This window comes from Falco biarmicus, chromosome 5 (genome assembly GCF_023638135.1).
Source record: "Falco biarmicus isolate bFalBia1 chromosome 5, bFalBia1.pri, whole genome shotgun sequence".
NCBI classification, from domain to species: Eukaryota; Metazoa; Chordata; class Aves; order Falconiformes; family Falconidae; genus Falco; species Falco biarmicus.
Window position 1 is genome coordinate 13,652,471 of NC_079292.1, and position 21,529 is coordinate 13,673,999.

At 37.0% G+C, this 21,529-nt stretch overlaps 1 protein-coding gene across 13 annotated transcripts in view; it reads right to left on the reverse strand.

Moving 5' to 3' along the window:
• FOXP2 (forkhead box P2) overlaps window positions 1–21,529 on the reverse strand; it is a 445,070-nt gene that overhangs the window by 122,954 nt on the left and 300,587 nt on the right. For all 13 annotated transcript variants that reach the window (XM_056339333.1, XM_056339342.1, XM_056339336.1 and 10 more), the window contains one exon: window positions 9,427–9,516. In XM_056339333.1, coding sequence (XP_056195308.1) covers window positions 9,427–9,516 — 90 coding nt within the window. Of the gene's footprint in view, window positions 1–9,426; window positions 9,517–21,529 lie in introns of those variants that run through there.

A 21,529-nucleotide genomic window follows, 5' to 3' on the forward strand; every position in this document is an offset into this window, starting at 1 on the left:
ATTGTAATTCATGTTATGTAAGTCCCTTTCTCAGCTGGTCAGGCTTTACCTTTTAAGTAGGCAGCGTGTGTGGGAGGTGTCTCTTGCTTCCACCACTTCTACTAGAACAGTAGTCCAGAAACCTTTCTCTGCATAATGAAAAGCTTTCTTTCCCATAGGTCATTCATGTTTAGCTTAGCTACGTGTTACCATATTTAACACTGTTCTTAAGAAGTGTAACAGATGTTTCTTCCTTCCTAAAGCTTGCTTCTTTCTTGACCCAAATTGCATAGAGCAAGCACAACCTTTCAGCCTACGCATCAGTCTGAATGAAACCTTCTTGGAGTTATATATCATGAAAATATACACAGAATTCACACAACCTTACTGTAGGTATGTAGCAAATGTGCTAAACTATCAGCTACAGTCAAAACGGTGAGATACCTTCACTTCATGGAAATTCAAGGCATCAGTACTACAGCCCTGATTCTTTCAACAGAGCTATATAGAGCACACATCTAATAAGGTGCCGGAAAGCAGGTGGATTGCATATCTCCACTATTCCAGATGGGGTCTCAAAGATACCTTTTAAAAATGGCATTAATATTCCCCTATTTTCATTGGAAACATCTTTTTACATTTACAATTGCATGTTCTTGTTTTCTCACCTGTTACATCACAGGTGAAAAATCACTGTTACCTCACTGGTCATTCACAGTCATACAGCAACCAATACACTGAGCTTCTCTCTTCCTTTTTCATTTAAAGTGATGGACACAAGCTCAAGGAAGAAATTTTTCTAAGTTCTTAAATACATGACCTTGTTCTTTGCTGTACTTTCTAAAATTTATCAGAATTTACTTCCTAAATTACATTCTTGAAAGGTATCTACCTTGAACAACAGCCCAGCCCTCTGGCAAACCTTATCCTCCTCTTTTCTTTTCCGTGGGTAAAATACACGTCTCCTGTTGTTACAGCAAGCTTGCAATTAGGCATTTTTATTTCCTCACCCAGAGTATGGGTTCAACCCTTTCTAAATGATGATATTTTTTTTTTCGTTATATGCAACCATCAATCACCATTTGCCTCTGTATTTGCATTGCTATTTCCACTTCAGAGACTATGGCCTCAAACTGAGGTTCTCCATAGTATCCTCAACTGTTCTTAAAATGGAAACAAACTCTATTTTGTGTACAATTTCACATCGCACCATACCTTGTATTGGGAAATATTTTTCCTTCCCTTGGTAATTAGATTATTCTTAAGTGTCAAGCCCATAGCTATCTGTGCTCTAAATGATAACTGCTTGAATTTTAAAATAACTTCTACAAGCACAGAGTTGATTTTTCTATTTTTTTCTGACATGTTACTGTATTGGTTTTCCTCAGTGCTGTGTAGGCTGTCTTTTCTACACCACTGAAAGTGTATTTCTTGAACAAACGGATTTACTGTGAACACTTAGGGGAAAATCTCACACTTCAGGTTCTCTGTAATTCTTGAAACATATTGATGTCATTGGCACACCATATAGTTTCCTTTGTACATAGTATTATTGTACAATTGCTTTTCAAAGCTTCATGTAATCAAGTAGTAAAGCCCTGAAGTAGTGTTTAGTAAATTTTTCACCATTAATTCTATTTCATAATACTCTCATCTGTCTGTGTCAATAATATTATATTAAAAGCACAGGAAGGCATAAAAAGACCTAGAACACCAAAGTGGCAATTGTTGGACAACACACACTTCCCAGCAGGATGGGCTGACGTGCTTTTCCACTTGACCGTGTGATTGGTTTTTCCGCAGCACATATGCTCACATGCTTTTTTTCTGTGTAATATTTATGCATGATCATCTGGATAATTTTAACAGTTTTTAATTCAATTTTACATGTACACAGCCCAAGTGAAGGTAAACTAAAATTAACACCTACGTTGATCTTGGCATACATTCAGATTCCTGATTAGTCTGCTCTCCACGCCTCCAGCAAAGTCCCCCTGCTTGGTAAAGCAACTGGACAGCTAACACAGAAACTACAAAAAAAAAATGTCTATGTAATTATGAAATATCAAGAATAGATTCACAAAGTAAAATTCATCTGGAAAAAAAAAAGTATGGGAAGTAATCTGCACAAGGAATGCCTTGAATGGCTACAGAGAGAGACTGGATTTCAGGTGGAAACCTGCATTTGCTACTATTGGCTGAAGACTCTTCATTTTTTAGTCACAGAACTTTGCTTTTCATCGAAAACTTCCTCGACTTTTATAACTGCCTGATGAAATGAAAAACGTTCTGAAAAAAAATTTAAAAAAATAAAGAGACTTTCCTTAACAGTATTTAAACTAGAAACCATTTTTTTAAATTTATACCCATCTAGAGCAGCCACAGAATATTTTTGTTCAGCTGCTTTTCCTGCTTTGGCACTTTCTAAATCAATGCACACTAATGTCTTTTTCAAATTCAAGAGTATCGGGAGAGCCTTGCTCAAGTGGTGTGATCCTAAATGGGCGTAATTAGGGCCCTGCCTGGGAGCATACCCTTTAATAGAGCCGCGCACCGAGTGGGGGGCCTTTCACTCATTCCCTCTCAGCTCTTCACAAGCTCTTCTGGGCAAGGAGCCAGCTGGGCAGAGCATCAGGCTGATCCAACCTGTTGCAAGAGCCTGGAGAAGCGGCTCAAGAGAACCTACACCTCCCAGCACCACAGAGGAACCACTCAGGCAGCCTGAAGATGAGCAATCCTGAACATGCGTGCTGGTTGCACTGGGAGGGCTCCCTGCAGGACACAGCTTTCCAGCTGCTCAAGCAAGGCAAATCCACTTCTCTATAGAGCTTGGAGACTCCTATAGCTCAGAATGTAAAGCCTAATCCGTCCATCCATCCATCCATCCCATGCACAGCAACGTTCCCTGGTATCAGATAGGCTGCGGATTCTGCTGTGAGAGGAAAATGGGTCTGCTGGTCCGCTACGTAAAAGCTGCTGTGAAAGTACCTAGGCACTCTCCCTGAAGGTTTGCCTTTCTGAATCCCAGTTAAGAACCAGTCCCGTCTCCTCCCTGTCCTCTAGAAGTACCAGAATCAACTAAAGAGAAAGGGGGAAAGGAAAGACATGACAGTGATGTAGGTGACAAATGATTCCCCGACAGTCACAGTAACAGAGTGACACATCAGATTGCCATGCAGACATATGTTTAACACTAAAATGCCTCATGAAATCCCTGATCACATAGTAATCCTAATTAGTATTCTGCATATTCAATACCTGTAAACAGGACTCGCATAATACTTCTTTCCTCTTCTTCCAAAATATTTTATAATATTGCAACAATATTTTCAGGATGAAGATGTACTCTGTGCATCAGCTAATTTTTTTCCTCTGTTAGGTACAGATGAAGCCATTATGTGGTAACTTCCACTAGAAGGCTGCTAGTAAATATTTTTCCACATTACAAAGCCCACACATAAGGTTAGCTGTATTATTTTATGTGCCTGAAAATGACAATTATCTGCTTTATCAATAAGGGATAATACCTCAAGGTGACTGACACTTTTAATTTAAGAAGGAAACCATACTAACTAGTGCCACTTTCTTGTAATGCTGTTTTTTAATACTGGGATTTTTTCAAGAGTAAAAAGTGACTTGAAGTAATATTCTTGAAAGAATTTACAGCAAAATGGCACACGATGCAAAATACATTTTTTTTCACAAGTAAAAGAGGTTGTCAAAGACAGGACAAGCCTTTGGAGTAGACTTGCATCTACATAAATAAGGACTTCCCACCAAGTTTGTTATCCAGACGCTTTCCCTGTAAATCAATGAAATACGTCCAGGCTTTTTTTCTTTATTATTGTATTTATCTCTCTACCTGAAATGATACTCCTGTTTTCTGTGCCATTAAACCTTGAACATGGATATTTCCCCTTTCCCTCCCCCCGACACCTTACCTAAAAATAGCTCCTTGCCCTCTCTCCATCTTTTGGGGTTATCCTTGTTTTTAGAGTGGGTATCACTGATGCAAATTTCTGCACCTTAGAGGATAACTGCATATTCCTCCTAACAGACTTACAAGGGAAAATGGGACTTAGGATTTTCCAGCAGCTATTTTCCAAATTTAATTTACCCCAAGCCTCAATGTTTGCTTATATGTAGGCCACACATTTCCTCCAGAATTACACTCGAGAGGGAAAAAGACTGTTTATCACTGCTCTCCTATTAGACTATACATAAGGCATTTGCATCTTTCTAAATCAGTGCTTCCTAGCATGTACAAAATCCTCCTACTTCCTATGCTTAGCAGCACGCATTAAATAAATAGAAATATGTAACACACAGGTTTTAGAAAGACAGTTTTAGACCAGTTAGATTTGTTTCTGTTTTTGTTGAATGCAATGCAAAGAAAACTATCTAAGTTACAACCAGCACTTGGGTTTTTGCTGTTTTTAAACTGGGAATTTGTTACTGACTACACATGCATGGTTGCAGTCAGTGTGCATTAAGTCAGAGGATAGAATTTATAAGCAGTACATTTTGTCTCTTTTCTCCCACACTCCCAATTTCTTATCTCTCATAAGCCCCTTATGTATGTTTAAAAAAGTAACTAAAGGTTACAATATTAATGATATGTTTGCTTATTTATTATATGCAGTGAATTTTAAATTCAGAGCCATATGAAGATCCGAAGGGAGATGACCAAACTAGGGGAGAGTAAAGCAAGGAGAGTAGGTTAAGAGAGACTATGAATATCTTTTCATGCTAAATTTTTGCATTTTACTTTAAAAAAAGTGGTTCTTCTGATACTAGGTACTAATGCAACAAACATTAAGTAATTAAACTTAAATGTACGCTTACTTTTCCCAAATTTTATCACATGATTATACTGCAGCGAAGTGCTCATGCTAAATAAACAAAGCTTACCTTAACAACTCAACACTCCATACAGCATGATATTTATACAACAGGCTTGGTAAACATGAAGATTAACCCTTTGGTTTCAGGAGTCATGATTTCCTGACATGCCATACTCGTACAGAATGCATTAGTATTGATGTTGAAACAACAAATCTCCTAGCACGAAAGAAAACACAACTAACCAACTCATTGTAGATATATTAACTTATGGGATGGAAGATAATGATCTATTTATTCTAATTCTGATAAAGTTCAAGGTCTGACTTTATCAAGATAAACTACTTTACAGTCATTATAGGGTATAAGAATATCTAGGCTTTTCATAGCTCTTAGAGCAAACAAAATTACAACTAGCTGTCCAAATCACTGTGCTATGCAGCCAACAAGAGTATGTGTATCATGGACAGATCAGTCCAAGCAGCTAGATTTGCCCACCTGGAAGGGAAACAATTGCAATGCTGTACATGAACTCCCACCAATGGTAGCAAATTGACAGCATTTACCTTTGGGTTACACTTGTGCTCCGCACAGTTCCCGATGAACTGCAAGTCTCGCTCATGATTTTCATTGTAACAAGACAATAAAGCTTCCAGTTTTAAAACTCAGGCTAGATGGCACTAGGTTCTTCAGCGGCCATAAGGACAGTGACTTTCTGCCACAGGATAATGATCTACAGGTTCTAAGAGCTGAAGTGACATTTTCCCTGTTATGCCTACTATGGAAATGTGGCGATAGGGAGTAAAATCCATGAAAGCAATCAGCTCCCTTCACCATGGATTACCACAATCCCAGCTTCTCCGGAAAAGAAAAGCACTCAGAAACAAAAACCAGTACTATAGAAATCTTAACCTTACTACTGCAATATGTTTTCCAGGATGCACAGTAAGAAAGTAAACGCTATTATCTCATCACATGCAGGTTAACGTTATCCTCAAGTCTCATCACAAACCCTCCTCAGCTATTCTGCAATATGTCATTAATCAATGTATGCACTGATTGGATCAATTCAATTGGTGCATCAGTGGAATGAATGGCATATATAAACATGTTTCAAATACATTTATTCGGCTATCTATATATGAAAGTAAAATCGCTACTGCAATTGGTACTCAAGCTTGTCAGATGGGATGTTTTTCTCCTTCTGTTTTGCATAAAACATGCTAATGGTTATGCCATCTGCAGTCTGTAACCCAGAAAAATGTAAATCGGAAAGTAATAGTAGATCAAGATAAGACTTTATCTAAAACTGTAATTTTTGCAGGTATTCTGTTAATTCACAATCTAAATATGTAACTCCTCTCCCTGAAAATACAGGAAAACTACTAGATAAGGGTAACTTTTGCATTGAAAACTAAACCAAAAATATTTCCCAAAACAACATTCCTCTTTTACAATAGATAACATAGCGGTAAATTTAAAAAGTTTTCTCATGAGAATAATACAAAAGACACTCAAATTCTTCTAGGAAAACCCCAGCAGTTCTTTAAAACCATCCCCTCTGTAAAGTACAGTAGAACATCATGACTTACCCAACACCCTGTTTTTGCAAATCTGAAGACACAAATTTGAAGGTTTCTTCAATAAGCTTTCAACTTGCTGATTAGCTAGTAGGTGCTGTAAGTCACTAAAATACTTGACTCATTATGGAGTAACAGAGACAACATATAGAAAAACACCATATGCTACTTTCTTCCAAATATCCATCAAATACGGAAAGACGGCCACTAAAATTAATACCATTTTTTTCCTTCTTTGGCACATGGAACAATAGAAGAGTTTATATCAAAATAAGGAGCAATGAGAGATGCAATGGCAAGGCTTACCTAACACACACATTTCCCTGCAGATCTGGAGCTAGTTTTAAAAGTTTTATTAGGTTTTTACTAGATTTATAGATTGGATCTAACATATCTCCAGTTGCCAGATTAGAAAATTGCTCTGAAATTAAAGGAAATTAGAAATACACTAATATTAAAGTATTTTAAAATACTGGAAGAAGTCTCTTTCCTTAAGCACAACACAATCACGAGCATTTTTGTCTTATAAACCTCAGATTGCTTATACACATTTAGCAGTTCCTACTGCTAGGAGGTTTTGGCTAAAGTTACCATTAAATTTGGCATAATAAAGTAATAATGCTTACAATTTTATGACCCATATTACTGTATTTGGTTAAACAGGCATCACAATGCTCAAAATGTGAATTTCCACTACATAATGAACAACTACGTAATGAACAATGAACAGCTCTGTAGTAACAGTAAAAGACAGAAATAGAAAAGCTCCAAGGACTCATTTTCAAAACCTTTATACATCCTTTTCACTAAAGAAGAAAATTAAAATGGAGTTTGTGCTCATACCTGAATTTACACGGTGTTTGATACATAAACCAAAGTCTGGGAGCAAATTCCATTTTCCTCTCATTTAAAAAGGAACCAAATGAAGTGTCCAAGGCTAATAAGAGGCTCTGTGTACATACTGATCATGGAAGGAAAAGCTGGAAATGTGAGCAATAATCTTGGCTTTAGGGAGCATGTAACAATTTTGAAAAGAAAATTATTTGGTTTATTTTCTTCTTCCTGCCTCACGAGTGTGACTTAAAAGGCACTGACTCTTCCTGGCAAACATGTAATACAGGATATCTCTACAATATACCATCCCATGGCGTTTTAAAGGCATCAGGCCAGGGTTAGTGCTCCAGGAGTAGGAAGGCACAAGACTCCCTCTCCTCATGTCATCATCCTCTGGGTTATTTGCGTGACTGTCTTTGTCTCCAGACATGGTTTTCTCTCCTTTCGTCAATGCCTGCCACCAATAGTGCACAACCCCACCTCTTCAGTCTTGAAAAGAAGGTTTACAAATGGGTGGAGAACGTGAACGGAGACATCAGTAGCTCCTGAACCGTTCCAGTTTACAAACTGGAAGATTAAAGCAAGCTAACTTCACTGGGAAACATATACTGGGAAAACACCACTATTCTTGCCAGTTTCATACACTTCCCTTAGCGTCTGGTGTTGGCCAGTTTAGAGACCGGACACAGAGCTAGATGGACCTTGTACACTCCTATACAGCCCATGTCACCCTCCAGAATGAGGAGCTGGCAGAATAAACTGCTTTCACAGTATTCAGTCATCTCCATGATTCAACCCTTCAAGATCACCAATTCCACTTCTAAAAACTCAAAAAACCTACATTGTTCACAGGCTGCCGTCTTTATGACTACTCTTCCCATATTAAATGAGAATTAAGTATCTTCAGCCTAATTTAATACAAAGCAAAGTCAAGAGCAAAGAGTGGAAAGGTGAGATGGCTCCAGGACTCCTGTGTCTCTGGACTGGACAAGTACAGCGTGGCTTTAGTAATTTTTCTAAGTTCTTGTTTGGTTCTGAGCAAATAAATACAACTTTAAATGTATATTTGAAGAGAGCTGATGTGGAATGTGGAACTGTTTGCTGTGTCCAACATTGCTCCATGAAGTTTCACGAAGAAAAGGAGACAATGTGAATTACATAGAAAAAATTGCACAAGTGTTCAAATTTCACATTTAACTGGCGGAGACAAAGATAAATGCTGGTGCCTGGGGTCCTCCATTATGCACAACAAAAACTAAAAACGAGATGAAAATGCCCTGTTCTATCAGAGAGCTGGGGAAGTCCCAAGAGGATAAAGGCTCACCCAGAAAAACAGATGTGAGGAAAAGAATGGTAGGAGTTACAATTTTTTATTTTCTGAACAAAATAAAATCCTCTCCCATGTACATTTTTTGCCTGCAACAGACTAATTCAGCAGTTAAACACTCACATTTGGTCTCTATACAATGAGAGAAGCAGTTTTGTCAGCAGACTGCAATTTCATCTGGAATTCTGAATTTGCAATAAATGAATTAAAACCTCAAAAAAACCACCCAAACCCCAGACAAAATTCTTCACGAATAAAGTGCTACATGTATTTTTAGTTATAATGCCTTTAAAATAATTATTCAATAACAGAACTTCTATTCACCCAAACACAGTCTGAAGCCCAACAACATCCCAGTGTGAAACTCCATGACATACGCTTTTCTAAAACGGCAGAAACAGCTCTTTCATTATTTCAAGCGGTTGTGTTGATAATTTCTGAAAACTGTTTGTCACTTAGGTATAGTACCAATGAGTTACTAGCTTTTTTTTCTTTTTTTTTTTTTTCCCCCTGGATACTGTTTTACTTTTAGTCTTAACACAGCCATTTTTACCATTTGATCTACGTATAAAAATCACATACCAATTTTGCAACACATCTAAAAATTAATACATACCAAAGCTACTGAATTCAGACTTAGTCCTAGACCTTTTAAGCATCTCTAGCTACAAAAGGCTTTTGTAACCTACGGTGAATTTTCTCTGTGAATGAGAAGTCACCAGTATGCAAGTCTGTAATCTCCTGTATGTGAACACGCACATACACAGCATTAGAGAAGGGGCATCCACACACGTCTGACATGTGACCAAGCACACTGCTCTTCCCTGAGAGTAAAGGTCCCAAAAGCAAGGATACTTTACTAACCTGCAGTGGTCTCTGTTTATCACTGCCCTTAGGAGATTTCAGTCCACTTGTCTGCTGCTGTAAAAGCAGCTGCCTTGCTGCCTGGAGTGCCTAAAAGTAAAAAAAAAAAAAAAAAAAAGTAAATAATTTCCACCAGTTCCTAGAAAGACATGAGTTACTCATTGCTAATGTGAGGTAAAAGTCCAATTGAACAAACACAATCTCCTCCTAGTCGATTTGTATTTGCTAGTTTTCAGACTTCAGTTTGTTTTTTACTTAAAACATAAAAAAAATCATCTGAAAGTACATATATAGGACTTCACTGGAATTTATGGATGTACATGAAATCCTGCAGGAAATAAAGTTAATTTGTTTGAAGTGCTTGAAGAGGAAAAATCATAAACTGCATCAATAGCCTCATTTCCACAAGGAACTTGTCTTTGAGTGTTCAACTAAAATGCCCACTCCCTTGCAAATTATCATTCAATTTGCATTTTCATATTAGAATTTTGAAGCAAAAGCAAGTAGACTTCAAGTGTTACCGGAAGCTGTAATTAAATTTGACAAATCAACATCAGATTATCTTGAAAGTGAATTAATAAGGATATTCATTGAAGATTAAAAACACTTTTTGTACTTACAATTCAAGGAGAAACCTCTCCTTTGACAAAAAAAAAAAAAAGTGCAGTTTTAATGCCAAATAAAAATGAGTGGTTTTCATTTGCATTCTTAGGAAAATCAGAGAACAAAGAAATTACTACTCAACCAACCAGATCAGGCTCAGGGATGACAGTATCCCAATCAAAATAGAAAATGTTTTCATTTCTTTTTCCATTCCAACTCAGCAAAATACAGTGAAACATATGAAATGTAAACAAACATTCTACTTCCCCCCAAAAAGCTAATATAAAATATTTTTCCCTATAAAAATGTTTTTAAAATGCCAAGTGTTATGAAGTCGTATTTATTAAAGAAATGAAAAAAAAGATTCAAAACATTTCCACTGAAACTACCTGGAGAACTCACCCCTCATCCCTGCGTCCCCGTCCCACCCCCCCCCCGGCCTCCTGCCACCTCAAAAAAAGCATTCAGTAAATAGCAGTAACAGCTTTAAAATACATCACGCTATTATCTATGTTATTAAAACATAGTTTAGGTGGAGTATACTGCAATAAATTCCATTTGATCAATGTTCCCTAAAATAATAAAGATTCTCAGCTGATACAGAGAGGTACAATTTTGATTAGACTCAAATGAGCTGGTTTTTAAGATAGTTTCTAGTATCCATGACAACAGTTGCTTTGACAAGATGTGCATATGGCATTACACTGCCAGCTGGTGTGAACAATGTTTGAACTACTGCATTGAGATGCTGAGCAAACAGAAAAAGTTGCCACGTCTTAACCCTCAGGGAAGGCAGTCATCCCCTGATCAATTATGAAAAGACAGAGAGAGGGCTGCTACAGTCTGGCTCCAAGCAAGTTTTCTGAGAAGCCAGGCAGACACAGAAAACCAAAGTAAACAAACTGAATGCACCAGCCCCATCTCCTAACAACATTGATTTGTCTCCCCATAGAAGGCTCTGGTACAAAGTTTGCAGAGCAGACTTTTAACATTTGGAGACATTCCCACAACAATCCCTGTATTGTTTCATCAAATTCTCAAGTAATTACAGGTCAGCTTTACAAAGACTACACATTCTTCCCAACCTAAGCAACAAAGAACTAGCTTCCCTCCACCAAAAAATAAACAACAGTTCACATATTTCACAATGCACTTGAAATGTTTTGTTACCAAGGAACCACTGGACGCCCTGTTTCCTATGCAAATAGCAAATTCTCCTTTGCACTCGCAGTTCTCGTAAAGACAATCCTGCTCTGTCTGAGATCAGAGATAAATTTATCTGTTGATTTCAGGGGCACCAGGATTTGGCCCAACTTCTTGCAGTGGTTTAAACGCAAAACATGGATTAAATGCACAAACAGAATATCTATGGCAAATTTATAATCCTTCCCAATATTTATGAGTTCTCCAAAAGGGAAACTTGAACGCAAGTGAGAGAACCACTGCAGTCCTGAACTCACGGGAGACTGTACAGAAAAACCAACCTCACAGCTCAATGTGATACTGCTACAAGGACCAGAGAAGAGATCTGGAGTTGCAGAAAATGGGAAAAAACACAAGGATAATTATTTTTTATTTGTGGTGGTCAGAGAAAATCCATTACATTGCCTTTATCTAGAAAAGAAATTGGAATGATAGAATGCTGATGTATACCTGCAAATAACTGGAACTCTCAGCAAGCTGCTTCAGCATCCTAATCTTCCTTAGCAGCAAAGTCATCTCATGTCAATACAATAAAACAAGGAAGCAGGCATCTGGTAAAGCTGTACACTTACAGTACTTGAAAATTTGAGAATTACAGTATGCTGCAGCTTAGATTTAAGCTAGACGGTATAATTTCAAATTGTGGCTAGCATACTCCCAAGGAATCCGCCTAAGAAAGCATGACTTCCTACCGCTAACTACAAAAAGACTCACACTTTATGAAAAAGCAAGGAAGCACAACAGGATATGTTTGCATAAAAGGCTCTACTACTTAAACTATTTTGATTCATACGTGCTGGTTGGGATATCTTTAAAGGAGTAAAGGCTTATCTTTTAATACAGAATGTCTTATAAATGATGACTACCTGAATACTTCAGTGATCTTATTGTGGCAGTTTAGATTACTGTAAACACAGGAGATAGAAGAAGAACAGAAAACAATTTCAAGAGATCAGAGATGATTTAAAACTCATAAGGAGAAATCACTGTCAGCCTTTGTTCTTGTAGCAGTTGTCATATGGTACTTTTTCCTCCCAGTCTGCTGCTTAACTACTAGATTTTGCTACTCAGTAAACAACCTCCCAGAAACACATTGTTAATTTCAAAGGATTATTACTGACACTCTTCATAAGTGAAGATTATGAGACGATAAAACATTCAGGTCTACCAGTTAATTTGCTGCTATTAAATCTTTGCAAAACAAATTGACAACTCGAAAGTGTCTTTCAAAATTCATAGTTTAACATATACACTTAAAGTAAACACCCATCCCATGTATCACTTTTAAATTTCTATCAACTAATTTGATAGTAACTCATGGTCTAAAACCAGTTCAATGAAGACAAACTGATGTTTATAAATCTGGCAGACCAAAATTATGCTGAGTCCTACCTCAACTTAATGGCAGCAAGAATGGATTCTAAGGCTCAAAATCGGATCTAGTTTCCAGGAACATTTGTTTCAAATTTAGTAGGCACTTTTCCTTAATTAAGTTATCTAAATTAGTAAAACTATACCAAAAAAGTCAAAGTAGACAAAAGCAATAAAAAGAACTGAGGATTAGAAATTATTTTAATAATGCAAATGAAAATCATTATAATGCTTTAAATAGTGGCTGTATACACAGGAAATTTGGGCATATGGTTTCCAGAACTCACTGTGTCTTCTAGTAAAATATTTATTGGGAACACTACTTCTTAATATTTACTGTGCAGCTTTGGCATAGCTAAAACATAAACAGAACAAAAATGAAATTAATTGCATATAATTCACCCTATTAAAGTTGATAAATTGTGGTAGATTTTGCAATTTGTTGGTGATAATACTATGAGACACCACTTGCTTTAATTTTGTATTCCAAACCCTTGTATTTAAGCATGCCTTCAATTATTTTTTTTTAAGTTTTATCATTTTAATAAAGTGATAGCAGTCACTGAACGATGGTAAACTTATTACTTTGTTTTTTAAAAAGTAAATAGATGTATTTTTTAGGAAACAGATGTCACTCATATCTTTACTTTAAAAACAGGAATGTTTAACCTATCAGCCTGTTGCGTTTGAGACGTTAAAATGAAAAATGACATCTACGCCCATTAATATCGTCAATGTATAAACAGCACAGCGTGACACATTCTTGAGAGCCGAAGGCTACAAAATCTCTCTGAAACATAAATAACAAAGCACTCAGAAGCATATTTGATGTTGATATTCATCTCTGAGAAAAACACTGCTGCCTGGGCTTCTTATGAAAATAGATGCAGCCCAAATGGATCTCCTGTAATTGGTTTCAGATAGCGAGGTCAAAAGAAATATGATACAAGAAACTATTATGTGGAACAGGCGAAACAAGAATGTTTATACAGGCACTCCCTATTTATACTGACAAGAGGTGTATACTTTGTAGATAACCAGAACTGAAAAACTTGCCAGGAGACAACCAGATTCTTTCCCTTTTCTAACTCCAAATCCCCTACTTTATTTTTTCAAATGACTGCTTACTCTAACATTCCTGCTGAACGTAAAATAAGTTTCTGAACATAAAATAAGTTTCCAACTGGCTGAATATGTCAAACGAGAGTCATCTCGCTGGTAGCACTATGCAACCGAAACGTATCAACATGCTAAGCTGGATTTAAGGCCAAAGACTGCTATGCACTGGTTGAATAACAAGTTAACCAAATGATTGCATAGCTACATTTATCATAAAAACCACTTTAGGAGAACCTCTGCCCCTTCCCACCCTGCCACAGGCCCAATCTCCAGCTGGCTCCAAACAACATGCCCAGAATTATCCATCGCTGTATGAGATCCTTGAAAGATGGTGACAGAAAACACTGTTCAACGTCCCCTAATAGCACTGAAACTGCTAAACCTTTCTCTCGCTGACTGTATTTTCCCAGAAAGGTCTCTAATAAACATCACAGCCAGTCAGCAGAGCAGCTTATAATCTTTCCAAATGGAGTAGCAAAGCATTTAGCGCTATTCAAAGAATCTTGACTTCAAGATGATCCAGCTCCATTCCAACACCAGTCTCTCCAGGAGACTTGACAGGAAAAGCAAACTCCCATTTAACAACACTCTTCTTCCCTAAGTTACACAAAGGAGATAAAAACCTGTTGGCTGAGGACAAACGTGCCACAGTGGAGAGCCCATGAAGTCAAGGGAATCCTGCGTGTAACTAAAATCCAAGTCACATAACCAGCCCCATTTCACCCAGGAGTGGCAGACTCAACTATTATTGCAGTGTTTTCTACAGAAGTAGAAATGAAACCCCAGATAGCTAAGGCTGTTGGCACCCACCTCAAGGAATATATTATCTAAGAAAATTTACATGGTCACTAAGAAGGATTTCACTCAATTAACCCAACATCAAAGCATGCAAATACTCAAATGAAAAAGATTTGTCTGTCTTCTGCGTCTAGATTAGCAGCTGCAGACAGCTTCGATGTGCAACGTGCTGAACTGCAGGGTGCCCTGCAGCCTTGCCTAATTGTAGAACACAAACCTTCAAGACACCAAAATTCTTGAAACTAAATTGCGCTCAAAAAGAAGAGTTAACAGCCTTGGACATTGTATTACCACCCCAAGTACTCCTACCACCAAGCTGCTAGATAGGAGGAAAGAAAAATGGTGGTGGCCACCAAGTGCTGTAATGAGCCCTGCCCTACAGGGCATGATTAAGTGAACACTGAATATGCTTGAAAACATTTGCTGTATTGATGCTACAGGAATTTATGCAAAGGAATGACTGGTTCCTAGATCCCCAGGCTGCTCAGCTTTTCCAAGGCTGGGGAAATTCTGCATTTGTCCAGGACAGCAACTCTTCATGCCTGGGGAATTTCAAGACAGAAAGGCAGAGCACTTTGAGGATTAGGTGGCAAGTGGGGAGAGCAGTTCTGGATCAGTTTAACTTACGTACTTATATTCCTCACACTCCTTGTCTTAGAAACAAGAATTTCACGGGATCAGGCCCTCATTTCCTTGGACCGAAAAGCACTTTGTTGTGGGGTGTTTTTTGTTTATTTGTTGGGTTTTTTTGTTTGTTTGTTTTCTTAGGCTGATACTGTCAGTTTCAGCATACTGAAGCGCTGACTTTGATTCAGATTTGTGGTTTTCCCTGCAACACAAACAACACTAGAAGAGATCCTCAATCTACCTGAGCTTCTTTTCTGCCCTGATGTTATCCAGGATTAATTTGCAACTGAAGAGAAAAAGTAACAGTAATAAACTGATGAATGCAACATGAAGTCTCATAATGCTGTTTAATAAGAGGAAATTAATCACATAATTGTCATAAACCTATTTTCAAACAGCAATCTATCAGAGAGAAATTATGCATCTGTAGTTATTGACCTTTCATTTTACCATGACTGATTCGTAATTAGACTAGTTTTGTGAAAAATAATAGTTAATTACCAGATTTTTTTCACTCTAATTGTTTTGGCAATTTTTTTTTTGTTTAGTGTCTTACTTTTCCCCCATGTGTAGGATGCTAAATAAATACAGGGCGCTAATAGCTTAGCAGCTAACATATTTTATTTTATAAGGCAAATTTAGCTTCTTTCTATATAACCCAGTTCAACGGATACTAAACACTTTTCCAAAAACAACTCTCATTATTCCTGCCCATTATCTGAGCGACCAAGCTAGAAACAGACCACCCATAACAGCAGCCTGCTTCAGTGCCTGGTGCCATTAGTAGGGCTCTTCCCTGTAGACATCAGTCTGCTTTGGTCACCAGGGCTACATGTCAGACCATGTGTAACATGGTCGATGAGAGCAAACCCAAATGCGGTCTCCAAAGCTCAGACCACCTGAAGAATACAAATGTCAAGGGTTAGGAGAGATGGGGGCCCACAGCAGCAATGTTGTGCTCCAACCTGACAATCTCCTTCCTTTCATCTCACGTGCCTGAACTTAACTTTCCTTTGGTAAACACATGAACAGGCAATCCACCCTCCTTCATTCCTACTACTTATATTACGCAGTGGCTAACTGAATTAATGAAATGAAAACAAAAACAGTGTACATATCACATACCAGCACCACAAGCTCACAAATGTCCTGCAACTGCTATTTTCTTCCATGTGGCGCTATTTTTAGAAAACTGGGAGATGTAATAGATAAACAGAAGAGCTGATCTCTTAGTTTTATATGAACAGATTGCAGCAATGTTTGGCATTTATGTTTTGTCATGTATGTTTTCCATATGAAAACTGGTATTAACTATTTGGCATGAAAATCAGCTCGTAGATATGTAAAAGCTATTTAAGTGTGCAGGGAAAAGAAGTATCAGTACAGCTACCCCATAGAGAATCCAGAAACAAAGAACATCCTTAATATTATTAAACGTTCATACAATATTGTGCATATATGGTATAAATGCGTACATATCCTTGATTTGAAAGGAGTTGGTTAAAAAAGGACTTTCTTTCAAGTCTGTCCATTGCAGACATTCACTTATTGGCTGTGAAGCCTACTTCAATTAAAGCAGTCTGAAACAAAGTAGTGATGTCTTAGGTAGAATAATAGATGGCTTGATAATTTATAAATAGGAAAGGAACTGATGCAAATGAAAGCAAGAGTGGTCCCATTTGTACTAAAATCAAAATGCAGAGCAAATGTGGGAGGAGAATGAAACACAGTATTAAGCGAAGCATTGTAACGTTAGGCTGTTAGAAGGCACAGGTTTTAACTGGTAAGAAATTTGAAAGGGAAATTTATAAGTTAAAGACAATGAAATCAGCATGGAGGTTATTAAGGAAATGACTAACAAAAATCATCATCAAGATATAAACCAAACCAAAAGGTGAGACAGATATAAAATAGAAGGAAACATGCTCTCAAACATTTTGTTCTGGCCAAAAGAATAGAACCAAAAATTTGAGAGGACAGATGTAAGGAGGACTGATGAGTTTTATTATGTAATACAGAGATTTAAAGTAACATGTGAAGAACAAATGCCAAACCAGTATTTACCGTAGAGTAGCTTTAGCCATTTAGAAGGGAGAAATAAATACCTCTACCATTACAACTTTCTTTCAATTAAATAACATTCTGCACAGTGACTGGTAAAGGAGTGCTGGCACAAAGCACTGTAAGCCCAGATTCAACATTCCAATATCCTGTGACCCAGAAAAAAAAGTTATCCGTCCAAAAGTGTGGATCTATGTGGTACCAAAGTAATTACAAATAAAGTTCTACTAATTATAGGAATCAAACTTTCTCAGACAATCAAAATGTGAGGAGTTACATATTTATTGAAGGGTTACTGACTTCAAGGGCTCTGTTTATTTGGAAAAATAACTGATTTGATTTACCACTGCCCTTACAAATCCATATCCAGTGACATGAGTGAGACTGCAACTACAAAAGGAAATATTATCAAGATGGTCGTATCAGGATTTTGCCGTATGGGCGGAAGACACAATAGCCATTACTGAAACAGATAATCAGTGGAGAAGAACAAAGTTCACGGATGGGTTTCACATTTGATTATAATTATAAATTTAAATAAAATATTTTTAATAGATCTAATTACTGGCATTCAGTTCTTACAAGAACATAATCTAAATAATCTTGAATTTAGTATATGTATATATGATGAAAAACATATTAAAGACAAATCAATATTGTCATGTTATTATCATAAAAGCAAGCTGGGACATATAACTAGAAGTGTCACAAAAAACTGGCATTTTTTCCACTTTATTCAACCTTCTAAAGACTCAGATAGCAAACTGTACCCAGCTTGGGGCACAGTGTTTCGAAGAGGTGGACCATCTGACCAGTGACCAGAGAAGAACAGTAATAATGATCACAATGAGAAAACCCAAACTATGGGATAGCAGAAGTCTGATCATAAAAACAGAAAAAGAAAACCCTAAAGCAATAGCAGTCTTCAGCAAGTTTCTGCACAGAACAAATTAATTGTATTCCATGGGTAGGACAAGCAAGAATGGCTCTAAACTGAATCCAGGGAGATTTAATTAAATTTAAGAAGAAACTTTCCAACGGCAGGCGTAGTGCAAGATTACAATTGTGTAGAGACTGCAAAATCCTTGTCACTGGACGAGTTTAAGAAACATCTTCAGGAACAGTTATGAGCAGTGGGACACAGAAGATCTTTAGAAATGCTTTCCAGCCCTATTTTATTTGATTGTGTGGTTCCTCTGAAAGCATGCCAAGTTCAGATTACTGTGATGTCTAACACCTTGCTATATTTCAAATAACACCATGCTCTCATAAACTAAGTATCATGTAGCTTCAGCATGGTTTGTTTCTATGGTGAGTTAAGAGCAGAGGATCAGTAAGAGCTGTTCATAAAGACTCGCTCTCTGGAATTTTCCGACCTTACATGACCAGGTTTGTGTTTACAAGACTAATCTTGAAATCTTGGACTAAGCAGAGAAATAGTTTATAACGAACAGGAGATGGCTTAGAATTAAGTGCTCTGTGCCCTAATTGCAGTCAGAGCCATCTGGACAGGGTTCTTGTGTCCTCACCACCAAGTATGTGCACAATAGTAGCAGAAAACAAGATTTTCTTGATATTACAGTTCTTACCTTAAACAACGGAGACCTGGCTGAAATGGAGAGCTAGCAAGAAGAGGGAAAAACGAGGCAAGAACAAGGGTCTGAAGCACAGCTTGAGCAACTGAAGTCACATATCTCCACAAAAATAAAAAGAAAGTTAAAGCAAATTCACTCATAATTTATGTGAGTTTAAATCTAAAGCTACAATAACAAAACTTTAAAAGTATCTTTGATAACCAGATTTCAACCATGTTTTTAATGAAATAATTTGATCAAAAGTCACTACACAGTCTAAACCACTTAAAAAAAATGGTGTATATTGCTAAAGCTAAATCATCTCAACTGAAATCTTACTGAGTCTCTTTTTTCTCTTATGCATATTTTTGTAATACTTTTTAAAACTTTCGTTGTCTTAGAAAGGTCCAGCTACATATTCAATACAAGAATAATTAGGGGAAGAAACAATAAACACAAATGTAAATGGGTGATATAATAAGTCTTTTTATTTGTATTTTTTCAAGGTTTTTGATAAAACTTCTTTTGGAGAGAGAAGTGCAGTCCTGTCTGGTGTTTTTTAAAAACTAACAAACAAACACAGTAAAAACATTTATATGAGATCAAGAAGTAAATTATGCCAACAAACAGCCCGTTTTCTAGACGCTAGGTCTATTAATGGCGGTATTTGACAACAGTTGAAATGTGCTGATAATACAAGATCTGATCTAAACTCCTTGGAATAATTCTGAAGCATTAAGATCTGCCACTAAGTGTGAACTGTGAAGCTCCGGAGGAACCTCTGTACCATGATCACAAGTTAATTTTTATATATATATATATATGTATCTATGTGCAAAGTAATACAGGGATTCACACATATAAAACTATTTTTTTTTCTTCAATGGGAAATGCTTATATTCTGTGGAATATCCAACAAAACTAGTACTGGTTAGCTCTGCATCTCTGAAAAAGATATCTGCACTTGTGGTCTACTCTGGCCTGCCTGAATTACTACAGCAGTTTCCCTCTCAAGCTGCTTATCTACTACCTTTTAACTCTTCAGTGCATTTTGTGATGATCTAGCAGGTATGATCCAACATGCAGACCTCTGTCTTTGAAGAATCCCCATCTTCAGGTTCTTGCCATAGCTGGCAAATGAGTTGTATGTTTTGAAGGGTAGCCTTAACAGTCCGTGTAGACAGAGCTACTGAGAAAAAATTCTCCACTTTGGGGACTTTTAAGAATGGAGATTATAAAAAGAGTGAAATGACAAAGAGCTTTAATTTTAAGCTAAAGTGCAAGTGAAGACAGACAGGCAAATGTCCTCAGGCTCCTCATCCTAGTTTCAGCCTTTGTGAGGAGATCTGGTAGGGAATATATTCTTTATGATTAGAAACTTGCAGGGATAAAAAATAAAAGACCTGAAGCTAGTAAAAATGTTTTGCAGGAGAGGCATAGAAAGACATTTTGCAATTCTCAGGGCGTTTAGGTGCTGGAGAAATGATAGCAACTGTACAAGGAAATCCCAAGTAGTATATACATGTGCAACACAACAAGTTAGGCATTTGAATTAAAAGGCAGATGTTCCAATCACACTTCATCAAGTTCACCCAGGAAAAAATGATTCTTATTATATTGCCTTGGCATCTGCAATAATCTTCCTAAACAGCAAACTAATCAAAGAATTAGAATAATAAATATGCTCAGGGGCACTATCATGTTTAGATGCATTTGTAAAAGCAGACACACCCAGTTATGTTGGTGCCAAACATGTGTAAATACTTCACATCAGTTAAAGTCTCTTCTGGCATCAGACCGTAAAAATTTCCTCTGAACCATATAGCATATATTGCATAATCACTATCACTAGAATTGCATTAAAAAAAAGCACTGACAACCTAGGCACATGATCAAAATATACTGGAAATTAAGTTTAGATATAAATTTTACACCTTTTATCCTTTCAGCTACTCTTCCTTTACACAGATCAAAACCTGAATTTCAGCTTTTATTTTATCAGTCCTTTATCACATCTTGTCATCAATTTAATATGGTCAAAACTCAGTTACTAGTCTTCTAAAGACACTCTTCTTTACACATTGCATATAGTTCAGATTTCATGTCCTTGAAGTATTTTCCAGATTCTCCTTTCTATTATAGCTCCTTTTTTCTTCTCGTAACACTTTAAACCTCATCAATCTGTAACAATTCCTCTACCTTCCTCTTTGTGACTCCTCTCAAAAATTCTGGATTTATTCCAGATACTGCTTTATGGGAGGCATCAAGCCATTACCATTGCCCTTCCTTCCTTCCAATATCTTCACCCTCATTGCCTCCAAGGTGTCTATGAAAAAAAGAGCAGACGAGGGGCTTATTTCCCTCATAGCACACTGTACTTATTAAAAGTAAGTATGTATGTTTGCACTTGTGCACTTATAAGGCATATGTAAAACCCTATTACTTAGATGCTTCCTTTTCCCCGCTGTACTTGTGCAGCCTGCACCCACACAGTCTTCACCAGCCCTCACAGCATTGTCACTGTACATAGAAAAAAAGTACCAGAAAAGCCCAAACTCACACTAAATCTAAAAATCATTCTTATATTAAAACCAGCATCTATCCATTTGGTAAATAACTCATGCAGGTTTTTTACAGTAATTTTAGTCAATTTTGAAAATGGAAGCCTGGTAATCAAATTTGCATTTTGAATTATTTAAATAAATCCATAGAGGTGTGAAACAGCAATGTATGGATTAAAGAAACAC